Source organism: Epinephelus lanceolatus, chromosome 10, assembly GCF_041903045.1.
Source record: "Epinephelus lanceolatus isolate andai-2023 chromosome 10, ASM4190304v1, whole genome shotgun sequence".
Classification (NCBI taxonomy): domain Eukaryota; kingdom Metazoa; phylum Chordata; class Actinopteri; order Perciformes; family Serranidae; genus Epinephelus; species Epinephelus lanceolatus.
The window spans coordinates 40,332,245-40,346,641 of NC_135743.1; the positions used below are offsets into that span (position 1 = coordinate 40,332,245).

General features: G+C 39.7%; 1 protein-coding gene across 1 annotated transcript in view; it reads right to left on the reverse strand.

The window, feature by feature from the left end:
- Positions 1-14,397, reverse strand: part of ascc3 (activating signal cointegrator 1 complex subunit 3) — a 257,950-nt gene that overhangs the window by 168,741 nt on the left and 74,812 nt on the right. Inside the window, exon 9 of the mRNA XM_033639918.2 lies at positions 3,630-3,833. Within this exon, the coding sequence (XP_033495809.2) occupies positions 3,630-3,833 (204 nt within the window). The remainder of the gene's footprint in view (positions 1-3,629; positions 3,834-14,397) is intronic.

A 14,397-nucleotide genomic window follows, 5' to 3' on the forward strand; every position in this document is an offset into this window, starting at 1 on the left:
AAAATAGCCACCCTTTGCTCTGATTACTGCTTTGCACACTCTTGGCATTCTCTCCATGAGCTTCAAGAGGTAGTCACCTGAAATGGTTTTCCAACAGTCTTGAAGGAGTTCCCAGAGGTGTTTAGCACTTGTTGGCCCCTTTGCCTTCACTCTGCAGTCCAGCTCACCCCAAACCATCTCGATTGGGTTTAGGTCCGGTGACTGTGGAGGCCAGGTCATCTGCCGCAGCACTCCATCACTCTCCTTCTTGGTCAAATAGCCCTTACACAGCCTGGAGGTGTGTTTGGGGTCATTGTCCTGTTGAAAAATAAATGATCGTCCAACTAAACGCAAACCGGATGGGATGGCATGTCGCTGCAGGATGCTGTGGTAGCCATGCTGGTTCAGTGTGCCTTCAATTTTGAATAAATCCCCAACAGTGTCACCAGCAAAACACCCCCACACCATCACACCTCCTCCTCCATGCTTCACAGTGGGAACCAGGCATGTGGAATCCATCCGTTCACCTTTTCTGCGTCTCACAAAGACACGGCGGTTGGAACCAAAGATCTCAAATTTGGACTCATCAGACCAAAGCACAGATTTCCACTGGTCTAATGTCCATTCCTTGTGTTTCTTGGCCCAAACAAATCTCTTCTGCTTGTTGCCTCTCCTTAGCAGTGGTTTCCTAGCAGCTATTTGACCATGAAGGCCTGATTCGCGCAGTCTCCTCTTAACAGTTGTTCTAGAGATGGGTCTGCTGCTAGAACTCTGTGTGGCATTCATCTGGTCTCTGATCTGAGCTGCTGTTAACTTGCGATTTCTGAGGCTGGTGACTCGGATGAACTTATCCTCAGAAGCAGAGGTGACTCTTGGTCTTCCTTTCCTGGGTCGGTCCTCATGTGTGCCAGTTTCGTTGTAGCGCTTGATGGTTTTTGCGACTCCACTTGGGGACACATTTAAAGTTTTTGCAATTTTCCGGACTGACTGACCTTCATTTCTTAAAGTAATGATGGCCACTCGTTTTTCTTTAGTTAGCTGATTGGTTCTTGCCATAATATGAATTTTAACAGTTGTCCAATAGGGCTGTCGGCTGTGTATTAACCTGACATCTGCACAACACAACTGATGGTCCCAACCCCATTGATAAAGCAAGAAATTCCACTAATTAACCCTGATAAGGCACACCTGTGAAGTGGAAACCATTTCAGGTGACTACCTCTTGAAGCTCATGGAGAGAATGCCAAGAGTGTGCAAAGCAGTAATCAGAGCAAAGGGTGGCTATTTTGAAGAAACTAGAATATAAAACATGTTTTCAGTTATTTCACCTTTTTTTGTTAAGTACATAACTCCACGTGTTCATTCATAGTTTTGATGCCTTCAGTGAGAATCTACAATGTAAATAGTCATGAAAATAAAGAAAACGCATTGAATGAGAAGGTGTGTCCAAACTTTTGGCCTGTACTGTATATACATATCATAATTCCCTCTCTAATGTCTATTTTGTATTGTTATGAAAACATCAACAAATCTGTCCTTTTAACAGCTGTATTTATTCAAGTTTCTTGCCCAAAACTAAATTTTACAAGATTACATTTGAACATATCATGATGATGATAATGATAATTTACCTTCTCCCAATATTAATTTTTACTGCTGTTAGTCTTGAGCAGGTGCATTGTAGTGGGGGGAAAAGTGGGACTGATTACTTGGAGCCCCAGTGGGAGGGGGAACTTCGAAAAGCCTGGAAAGAAAAGTTTAGTTTTGTTTGTAATTTTTTTATTTTTCAATAATTAGAGCCATAACTAAAATAAAAATAGCTGAAAGATTGACGTTGTATCAAAAAATAATGGAAGCTCTCTGGCCCCTCTCACCCCTTACAGTCTCCCCAAGAAGGGGAAATTGGGGTTCCACAAAAAAAACAAAGAAAGGAAAGGACAGGTAAAAGACAGCAAACTGATTTTGTAAAAACAAGGGTCAAGAGAGAGACATGGATCCAGAGAAAAAGAGACTGTTTAGGGCCCAGAATTTGGTGCTACGCCCTTGGTCTGGAGTCCTGCTTTTTAGCCTGCGCAAAACTGATGGGCTACAACAGAAAAACATCAGGCACTTCCATCAATAAATGTCATCTCACTTGCCAATAAGCTGAAGGCCGATATCAATGTTTGGTCATAGCTATATTCCAATCACTTATTATTGCATAAAAACAACTTTCACTTCATATCAGTGGCTTTTTGTCAGACAGGATAGAAAGGGAGCATGGCACGAGAGTTGTACATGATGTTTTTTATCCATATAGACTGCATAATATATATCAAGAACAGCATATACATTCAGATTCTCATCTAATTCAAAATGTTCCCACTGACCTACTTTAACAACACAACATGACCCACTGTTAATTAAAAATCATGGCAATTTTTCAAACTCAGTAATACTGCAAAACTGTGACATAGGAATTTCGAAGGCTAACTATAAGAAAATGATTAAGCTACCATTTAAGTGAGAAACTCTAACAGTTTCATTAATAATTTACAATCGAATGGGTCCTCTAAACTGTTGTTCCCTTTGTAGTGGGAAACGTGCATTGTTAAGGTTTTATGTTTAGCAGTTCCAGAGTTTTCAGAGACATTTTTAACAGCCAGTGTAACTGTAAGAAAATAGGGAATGGCTCAGGTTTTATATAGCCGATACTGATTTATTAAAATGCCTAAATTGGCCACAATCCTGATTCTGTGTGTCAGTTCAGGACATCCCTAACTGTGAGCAAGAACTCACTGTATGCACTTCAGGTAGGAGGATAAAGGGAGTCAGAAAGGAAGGTAGGTTTAAAAGCGAAGTTTGATCCGCAGAATCTCATCTAAACCTGGCATTTCTCTTTGTAACTGGAAACTCTCATTGTTTTGATTTGAAATGTTGAGCATTTCAGCACTTCCAGTGTTTTAAGGACAGTTTTGAACAGCTTGTGTACACCTGTCAAAATGCATAGCAATTAAAGGTGTTTATCGCTCATTGTTTCAGTTGTCAGTGTTCAGCATTTTTAGCCGATGTTTGAATGCATAATGTAGATTAGCTCTGATAATTTTATATTCAAGAAAACAGAACTAAATATATGAGAAAAGAAAAGGAATAGCGGTACAGATCGCCACTGAGGTTAAATGACAAAAAGCCGCACGAATCAGCAAAACAGACGAAGCATCTCGGAGGAAACATAATCAAGTAAATCCAGCTGTCCTTGACTTTAAACTATCACAAAGCTCCCATTTTAACGCTGCCTGAAATCCCAGCATCCAAAGCTCCGAGGATCAGATCTGAATCTCTGCATGGGGTGTGTGAGTCTCAGCAAGGAGCGTGCTTAATCTCCATGAGGCATGTTGAGAGACTCTGGGGTGGAGTAACACTGGAAATATTAAGCAGTTATCACAGACGTTCTAAGACATTACACAGAAATTCTTTTTAATTCTGACTTTGATTGTGCCTGACAGCGAGACAGACATATAACAGTCAGTCCGGGTAAAATACTTCCCACAGACAACCAGTGTAATATGTAATCAAACTGTGTAATATCCACCATAGCAGCAATAAGCAGCCCCATATTCTGGATCTCGGTTTGTGTTTGTGTGTGTGTGTGTGTGTTTTCAGTGTCAGACCTTGAATTCATCCTTCTTGATGACACCGCCGGGCTGCAGGTGCTGGCGGATCTCGTGAAGGACGGTCAGCATGGCGATATTGGTCTTGCCGGCGCCAGTTGGAGCGCAGATGAGAAGGTTTTCGTTGGTGTTGTAGGCCGTCTCAAACACCAGGGACTGGATCCTGTTCAGACGCTTCATCCCCTTGAACACCAGCTGCCCGATCTGAGCAAACACAGTGAGGGAAGGAAAGGATGAATAAGGTTTCATTATTGCAATACACCATACAAAACTATAATAAAGCCATTATTTTTATGGAAGATTAACAGAGCACATTTGAATAAAAAGACATCAGAGAAATAAAGTAACTCACAATACACATTGTTTCAAGTATTTCCTTTGAATAGATGGATACAAGTTGTCCTAATCAAATGGAAAGCACATGGTGTAATGACAGTAGGGGAGACCGGCATTGGTTGGCACGTTTTCACTCTCTCCTGTATTTCTCTGGTATTATTTATGGTAGAATATTCTAACCGGCAGCAATTGAAAGATTAAGGTCTCAGCTATAAACAATTATCTTTTAATGAATTAATTTCCTTGTGATTAAAGTCATGTGCATTTGTGCCAGCCCCATCGTAGGGTCGGCTGGAACAATGTTAACGAGATGCAGTTACAAAAAAATTAAGAAAACAGAAACAACTTAATTTAAACAAGAATCACAAAACATGAACACTTAATAGAATATCTGTCCATTTCTACAACCAAACATTTCTGGAAAATTATCAGTAGGAATGTCCAACAATATGAACATTGTTTTTAACCTTTCAAACTTGTTTTTAATACAGTTATAGTGACAACGGTAACTTTTACAGCTGATTGGTACACGTGTGAACCAACCCCGCTCACATTTGACCCACTTTGTGATGAAATTATGTTAACCAGTTGCCATCACTCATCACTGTCAAATCTTCTATCAAAATGTAATTGATTCCTTTTTTACTTTTGATACTATTAACTGAAATGTTACTCTCACCAAAAAAAACTTTCTTTTTTTTAAAGTGACTTTAAGATGTTTCTGTGACCTTCAAAGAACCAGAAAATTGCTGTGACCTTCCTTCAAAGGAAAAATCAGCTCCCTTCCACTTCCTCATGAGAACTTAAGACAATGCCTTTATAAGTATTGCTCGAGTTTGCCTCAAGTTTGCCCACCACTGGAGAATGAAAAGGACTGTGAATGTTTTACCTTTATTTTGTTGTTGTTCTACGAGATTTTGATAGTTGGAAAAGTCATTTTTTTCTAAGTTATAAACAAAAGTAGCTAAATGATGATACTTGTTCAATTTCATTTAAAAAGCAGCGGATTTAGGAAACTAGAAAGGCTGGAACCAGTTAGTTTTGGGCATTTTTCTATGGAAATTGACTTAAAGGGACAGTTTACCCTAAAATAACAACTACATATTCAGATAAATAGTACATATAATATACATATTTATCAGTCCAGACTGTTTTGGTTTGACTTGCCAAGTGTTGGAGATATCGGCTATAGAGCTGTCTGCCTTCTCTCCAAAACAATGGAACTACACCAAACCACACCCAAGGAAGCCTGCGTCTACTCATGGACGAGAGGCTTGTGACAGCGTGTCAAGTAAACATCATTAGCTAGCCCAGTGTTGCTTGGTGAGTTAGCAGTAGATGCACGCTTCCCTCTGCACAGTGATGCGGTTGGCAGGTGTAGTTTAATAGAGAGAAAATAGTTCCTTCATGAAACTTCCATTATATTGGAGAGAAGGCAGACTCTACAACCAATATTCAGCCAGCACTTAGCAGCCCATACAGTTTGTCATTATTATTTTTTTTTATTATTTTGGGGTGAACTGTCCCTTTAAACATCTTACTGATGGGTAACCTTCCCGATTTTGGGGCTCTATAACAAAATAAAGCAGTGATCAGTGCCATTGTTGACTGGCAGTCTGTGACGTAGCTCAACAGTATTGGGTGCCCAGCTGCCCCCATTGGCAAATTGGCGACCACATTTTTTGTGACAGAAACACACTGCAGGATCTTCTTTCCATTGTGCCAACATGAAAACTAGACAGGTGATCAGTTACAGTACGTGTCAGTGACTGAGCCACCGTGTACGACGTGACTGCACAGAAAGAGGAGCATCAAGAAGCACGAAGGAGGAGAAGATGTGTGTGGTGGGATCAGCTGTCAGTCAAGCTGCCTTCAGTCTGCCTTCACTATGGCAACAGAGTGTGGGTGATGGCCCTAAATCTCACACTGCCTCTGGTAAGTGGAGAAATGGCCACTGTGAAGGACAGTTGGTGCCCCCCCCCCCCCCCCCCCCCCCACACACACACACACACACTACACACTGCACGTGTACAGGAGTGAAAACATCCAGCTGCTGCACAGGTGAATCATGTGTATAGCGCAAAAACACATTCAAAACACCACATGAAAATATGAAGGCATTTTGTTCAAAAATAAGGGGATAGATTTTCTCAGAACGACATCCACATTTAAAACAATAATATATTGATTTAAACAGATAAAAATAATTCAATAATATAAAAGCACTGTACTGCTAATTCTTAAAAGGACACTGTTCACTCCAGCTCACAGTATGCAGGATCCTCTGGCGGTGAGGATGGCTCTGATATGCTTCCACTCATGGAAACCAAATAGATAAATGCTTATAAAAGGCAAACAAGCTGCTGATTACACTGCAGCATCAGACAGTATCCCTCCAAATAATTAAATATAATTAAAACTGATTGTTTGTGGTTAAAATGACAATATCTTCAGGGAGTCTTCACATGGAGTGTTGGCTTTCTGACTTTTATCATCCTTATTTTATCTTCTAAATGCTCAAACATATTGCACACATATAAAAGTGGATCCAAAAAAATGGAATTTAGTTCTTATCTGTTACGCATTCTTGAGAATTGGGACAAAACCTTATTTTTGTTTTGTTTTGATTTTGATTCTTCAGCTAGGCTGGGGAATATATTTTAAGAGATAAAATTCTTGACTATTAAATCATGTAATGGACCAATCTCCCAGTGATTGATTTTTTTGTTTTGTTTTTTGTTAAATTGCACACAAAATGAGTGTCAGAGGTAAGATCTGTCGGAGGTAACGTTTTACTGAGGTGACAAAATGGTATATATTCATAAATTTCACAGCAGTCATATAGTGAGTAGTGAATAGCTATTTTATTTTTTAAAGTTGCTAAGAATTCTCTACAGGCTAATCAAAATATGATTTTTAAACCATAATTCTTATTCAGTTTGGATGAAGAAGGGCTACAGTACGGAGTTGATATTATTATTTAATGAGTTTTATAAAAAAAAAATATAAAGCTTACAGTACTTGAGGGGGCATCCCTGCCTTTTTGGAAACCAGGAAGTGAGACAGGAGTCCTTGTGATACAGCTGACTTCTTTTGAGCCTGATTAAATTATTTTTTTGTAGAAATCTGACAGAGTTGACAAACATCTGGGACACATCTTTAAATGGCCAAGATTTTCAAGAAGAAAATATATTTTAAAATAACTTACAGCAGTACACTTTCACACTGATGTTTTACACTTTGTGTTTTCTAATAGTTTGAAGTTGTGAATTCTTGTCTGGGACAAGGCTGTTTAGAGGTTACAAAAATGAAAGCAGTTCAAACTATTTTATAAATCACATTTATGTCTTATATCAAAATCCTTAAAAAATAATGTTTCACCCCAGAAAAAGAATCATTGTTATAATTTTAGGGGTTTTCTTCAAAGGACATGTTTTGTCCCAATTCTCAAGAATGGGCACTATGTGTGTGCTATGCGCTATGTCAGACTGGCTTTCAGCTCAACCTAAAGACACTGATGTACACGCAGCACATATGCTCTTGTTGTTGATTATCTTTCTGTGTTTCTGGTGCAGTCCAGGCCTATAACAGTGACTGTCAGGAGAACATGACTGCTTTGTCTACAGCAGAAAAACACAAGCAGGAAATAGAAAATAAAAAAGCGGTCGACGTGTATCTGCTGTCATGCAGGCTGACAGTGTGATAGTTTGATAGTGTTTAACCTAAATTGATTACACTCTGGTAAACTAGCGGATCACAACTGAGAATAAAGCTAAGATAAAGCTTAATTCAGGCTGTGCTGGAATCTCATACAATAGAGGTCACTGTCATTCCAGGTGTGCTCTCTACCTCCATATCTGCCTTTTCCTTTTTTCTCCAACATTTTACCTTCTCTCTGCATCCTCTGTGTTCCACCTCTCTCCCAATAATGCTGCTTGAGGATGCCTTAAGCTTAGACAGCAGTATTATTTATTCAAGGATTCATTAGAAGTATGTCATCACTTTCCTCTTCCCCTCGTTTCGCTCCAACACTCATAGAAAGAAATAATTAAAGAGTGCATGTCAGCCGAGGATATGCCGGGTGCTGTTCGGAAGTTGGCCCCACAGCCCAGTAGGGAGGAGGAGGTTATTAATGCATCAAAGAGCAACTTTATTAGAGTCCACTTAAGCTGGAAGGAGTGAAGGGCGGCTGTGGTTTCAGCTAGGTGCTGTAAGGGGCCGGGGGCTTCTGGTGAACAGCCACTGATGTGTACATGTGATAGTTAGGCTGTATTGTGTTGCAAACAGGCTGCTGATTACAAGCAATACCCGCTGCCAGTGAAAACACCAACAAGTTATTTCCTACAGAAAAATACACCGAAACCTAACTAATGTGTGTACATTCAACAAAAAGTTGGCTTCATGCACATGTGATGGGCATCTGATATCTATGCTTAGGCAACAGCTCCACTGGCAAATGCAAATGGACAAAAAGTTGATTATAGCCATTCAAAGCTTTCCAGTTCCGTCCTAATTTCATCTGAAACGATGCAAATTTAAACAGCTCAGAAATTATGTCTAAAAAACTATTACACCCATTGCTTAGGCTGCTAGTAAACTCAATTTCGGGGCTTGTGACCATTAAGTTGCATTTAGTCACCGCTTTTAGAGACAGTGCAACTGTGATCCTTGTAAATGTACCATTTCTATGTTTTACCCCTATCAAATGTTGATTATCAGGAAGGAGAGGGAGCTTTTTTTATTCACATTGGTGTTAGTTGGGATCTAATCTACGGCTTTCATGGCAATATACATCAATAGCAATGGCACATGTATACAGTAGATATATATATATATATATATATATATATATACATATATATATATATATATATATATATATACATATATATATATACACACACATATTTTTTTTATAAAAATGCCATAGCAATGAAAAAGTTCTTCAAAGGAATTCCCCTTGGAGAGAGGAACATGTCCACATTGTCCCCTCTCTCCAGTACTGAACGTTCTAACTACTTAGACAGCTTTTAAGAAACCATGATGATATTCAGTGCAACAGGGTTGGCTTTTCATTCATACAGGAAGCGAAACAACAGCCTCCCAGGTCAAAGTCGGTGGTTGTTTGAGCCATCCAGCACTCCTCCTGAGCGCCCTACTCAGACTCTCACCAACCTTAACTTTCGTTCTTGTCCCCCCTGATGCTGCCGGGCACTGTTAAACAATAACGGTGACTGGATGTGTATCAAGCCGACGTGAAAGGATGGCTTTTTTTGTCAGTGTCTAACACTGGAAGTCACTGACCAAGCGCTGGATTTCGACAACTTCGGAGTGAGACCCGGTTGTTTATGCAGATGATGCTCTGCTCTCTAAAGCAGGATGTTTGTATAGAGTCCTTATTTTCTTTTTTTCTGTTTTTGTTTGATATATGCCAACCAATTAGTTATTGATGGCTCATTTACATGAAGTATTGAAGCTCTGTGCACCAGCTACAGCAGTACGGCCAAAAATTATCTGCTTGCAGTGTAAACACAGTTAAGCTTGTTTTAAAAAATACCAAATATCTCAAACTTCACATACACAGCCACCACTACGGTAACTCTACTCCTTCCATAGCTAAAAAAGTTAAGGTACAGTATGGATGTCACTGGGCAAAGTCTCTTCATTATGACTGCGGGGCTTCTTCTACTCTCTCTGAACAGGGATGTGATTCCAGTCTTCTCCTGTCTACCCAATTATTTCCCCCAAGGCCAAGTCCACTGAGCTCCTACTTATAAATATTCATTTTTGAATTATGGACCACTGAGCTTCACCCTATTTTGCGAGGCTTCTGCACACTCATTCCTGAGCCTCTCCGGTGACCGGAGAGGCACAACAATCACTTGAGCGGCTGGCCCTCATTTTGATTTATCGACTTTGTCTGTTTGTAACGAAAAGCCAGTGTCCCCACACTCCTTAAACATGCTAATTCATGTAAATGTATGCCTGCCCCAGTATTCACCTTGAGGTAAAGCATACATGTTGTAAATAGAAAGTTGCCATCATTTAATGATCTTTGGAAATCTTCAGTGCTTTTTTTATTCTCTCCTTAAAACCTCTCTGTCTTCATTGTTATGTTAATGTATGCACACACATCTTCCAATTGGAGATCCAGCTGTGCCTGCCAAAACTTGTCTCGAGGGTGTGATGTCAGTGTTGTGGGGAGGTAGTTACTGTACTGCAATAGACATCATACAGGTGTTAACATAAAGGACCAACCCCGCTTTGCTGAATTCTTGCTCATCAAGAATTTCAGCAGACAGAGAATCTCGTGATAAAACTGTGCGAACTCTGTCCAGCTTTCCAGTGGCCCCGAGGTGCTCTGCCCACGTAATCCAAGTAAGTGGGGCTCATTATTTTCAATCTTTACTAAGAATAAAAAAGTAGGGCGTTCATCAGTATGTATTTTGAATTCTGAATTTAAAATTGATGTAAATCAAATGAAAAAAAAAGGAAAATCCAGGTGAGTATCAGATTATAAAAATACCACTGGCAGCATATTTTCTTTTAATGACTTGGAGGGACTTTGCCTAATCCACAGTACAATAAGCATGTCCTTCACTGTTCCTCATCATTTTTCTCATTTAAGTAAAACAGCTACTTAGCTGTCATCGCCAACCTGTTAGTACACTCAACAAATAAATAAATGCAATGCAATGTGACCAGAACATTTCAGAGTGGCCTATTACTGTGACCATCCCAAGACACACCTGTGTAGTAATGCTGCTGTTTAATCAGTATTTTGATATGCCACAGCTGTCAGGTGGATGGATTATCATTGAAAAGGACAGGTGCTTGCTTACATGGATATGAATAAATCTGTGACCAAAATTTGTGTGCATAGAAAAAGTCTTAGATCTTTAAATTAATGGGGACTTACAATGCTTTTCTGTATTTTGTGTCTTATACATAGGGTTACAATGTCAGATGTTGATATTAAAGGTGGTCAATGTTTCAAATAACAAGGTCAGTGTATGTAGAAGTAACCCCTGCGAGCAAAAACCGCAGGTTTCCTACCATTCTGAATACTCCAACAGTTGCTTGTACTCTGGCTACAGTATGGCATAATTGTATGCTGGATTTTTTGGACATGGTCATCTGCTCCAGGCTCACTACTGGAAGTGTTTACATTAAGTAGCCTACACTGCTAAATGAAGCTACACGCTAAGGTCAGGGAAACATGTACACAATGAGTGAAACGATCCATCAGTCTGGATCGATATATACATTCAATGATCAATGATCCAGTATCATTGATGCAAAGTGAAAACATCAATCCATAACATCATCTTTGGGTTACGCCTTTATTTTGAAATTCTGTGTCACCGCAGCCAGAAGGATGAGTCTAACGTAATACACTCTGGACTAAATCAGCAGTGTGGAAATATTTTTGATTACAGAGAAAATACGGGGTCAACTGACAAAGCACATGCCAAATGTAAACAATACGGTTACAAGATAAAAGACAACAGTAACGTTACCTGCTTGATCGGACAAGTCTAACTTCAGCAACACAGCAATAACATTAGCTTCTGAAGTTTGCCTTCAGTGTTTCAAGCCAGACAGACCTGTAGTTTTATGAAAAAGTTCATGGTTTGGGTTAAAATGAAAATATTTCTTCCTGAAAGGGCTTTCGGACAGAAAACCCTGAAGGTTAACTTGTCCATGTGCTGTTTTATGTGTTAGAGTCAGTTTAAAGTAAACTTTACTTAACTAGTTATAATTATTTACATTATTTCTGTGTTGATTTTATTTTTTGTGACCTAAAGCAAAAAAGAAAGGGGTTGCAGCTTTTTCTGAAATCGATCATGTTAAATAGGCATGTAGTATCATCTCATATCAGTCACAGGCCCCTGAATTGCATGGAAATCGAAATCACACAGTGGCAGACTTTCTAATATTTTCAAATATCAAATCGTTGTCCAACGAACTGATATAACATCTAAACATGATGAAACTAGTGATTTACACCCCTAAAACTTAAAAGCCATAATTGTTAATTTCTCTCTGATTTCAGATCATATTTCTGTTGGAACACAGCAATGATGGTGTAGAGACACTGAGGTCCGTTGACTGGTCAACAGCTGACGGTCAAAGGACAGAATTATTATTTTCCTTAGGGCTTTTCAAATTTTAAAGGAAACGCTCTTTATAAATGCATATAAATCAGACAATGAAATAATAGCACTACACAATTCAAACACAAATAAGCTACACAGTGTTAAACCGGGGTATTACATAAGGAGGCATACATAAATGAAAATACATGTAAAAATTAAGGTAAAGCGGGGTACAAGCATACAGACAACAAGGTATATTCAGGCAGGGGATTGAGGGAATAAAGTCATCATATAGCCAATTTAGTTGGTGTCTATCAGCATATCAGATATTGGCAAAAACCCAATATCATGTATCTCTTTTTTCCAGTCTAATAAATAAACTATAAAAATGTACAAAATGTCAAAATAGTAATATTCTTACACTATTTCCCTGATTAACCAGAGAGATATAACTGTACACCTTACGAATTCAAGTTTCTCTTTTTCACTGAAATAAGACTAACGTTAGCTTAACTGACTTGGTAACTCTACCACTTCAGTCAAACTCAACAGAAATAAAATAAAACTAAACAAAACCGTTCCAGTTAGTCTGGTCGAAATAATCCCTTAATTCACCAATTTAAGTGTGGAAATATGCTTTTGTTTTCTCCTGCAGTCTCTCTGCTGGCCAGGTGTTTACAGTCATGAACATATCCCCATCACTAGCAGTCATCATGTTTGTCAGCTCAGATACTGCCCAAGTCGACTCGTTACTATCAAATCCAGTCATACAAGCAGGAGGCAGACTTTGAGCCAGAAAGTCAAACTGACATCATCAGGCAAAATGCCAAGTTAATTAAATTGACGGAAGATGAGAATACTTTATGAAGTAGAGATTCAAAGAAAACACATCTACAGCCAGCAGGCTCATTTGTTTTCTTTTCCCCAGATACAGCACTAGTACAGGACTCCAGTAGCTTAGTGTTCTCTAACAATCAGATCTCTGAAGCCTGTCACCAAAACCCACATGGACCAGTTATGACAACCAACTTGCTGCTTTATTGCAAATCAATCCTCATCATTGCAGCAGAATATTCCTGGCTACATTCAGCTGAAGGCATTCCCCCATTTATAGCAAGGCCCCAGCATTTACAACATGGAGCGAATGCTCTGCAGAGCCCAGCTGGCTAATATAGGACCATACACATCTGTGGTCAACCTTTCAAAAGCAGAGTTAAATAAAGTTTTTAATGAGAGCAGCTGTTTGAGTCTGGGGCAGAACCAATCGCTAAACCCAGCTGGCTCCAGTAGGACTTGCTACACAACACTTTCTGGACTATGAAGATATTCGCGCAATGAGCAATCTCTGGCTGTAAATGAGAAGAGAAAGAGAATATTTCTGTCTAAAGAAATGTGTGTGAGTGAGTTAGCTTTGTATGCTGCCTATAAAGTGGAAGCAGTCGTTCTCAGCAGTACATACTGTGTGCATAAGATGCCCATCCTGGGCCAACACTGAGTGGGATGGAAGCTGACAGGCTCATTAACACAGCGGATACACAGCCTACGGCCATATGGGCAAACTGGGAGGACTGGGAGTATCCCACCAATCCACCAGCCACTTAAAACACACTAATTGGATCCACATAGATTGCACTAATGATTCAACAGCAACAGCTTAACACCAGTGTTGTCCATATCCATTGGCCTCCCTGTTTGTAGGTTTAATAGTGAAACTGAGATGGCCCATTCTGTGTTAGCAGCCACCAGTGTTTTTTGTGGTGGCTGCTATTTTCTGTTATTGTGTGTTTACTGTATGAGTCACTATATGAGCTCCTAAACTAATTAAATTCCTCTGTGCATCGGTAATGGGAAGCTAAGAGATATAATTGTTGTCATTTTCATGCCATCCTTTTAATTACTTTCTGGTTCCATTTCATTCCATTTGAATTGACAGCCTGATCAACTTTTAATTGCCAGTTTTTGCAAACAGCTTATCAGCCTGCTCCAAGCCTGCATGCAGAGTACTAAATGACCTGGCCAAACACACCCCCACAAACACACTCACAAACACACACACACTGTAAATCCCAGAGCCAATCCTATGGATCCACATGCACGCTGAGCACACACATGCACACCAACCCTCCGCACCAGATGCATGGTGGAGTTTGACAGAGTGAGATGCGGATGCAGCAAACAGGAGGCCCATTCATTTCCCTACAGAACAGCAGCAGCAGGAAGAAGAGGGGGAGAGGGCACAAAGAAGGAAGAGGGGGAGCTGGGAGTAGGATGGAGATAGCAAAGAGTGAGGTAATCCATCATTTCATCCATAAGCACCTGCTGAAGAAGCACTG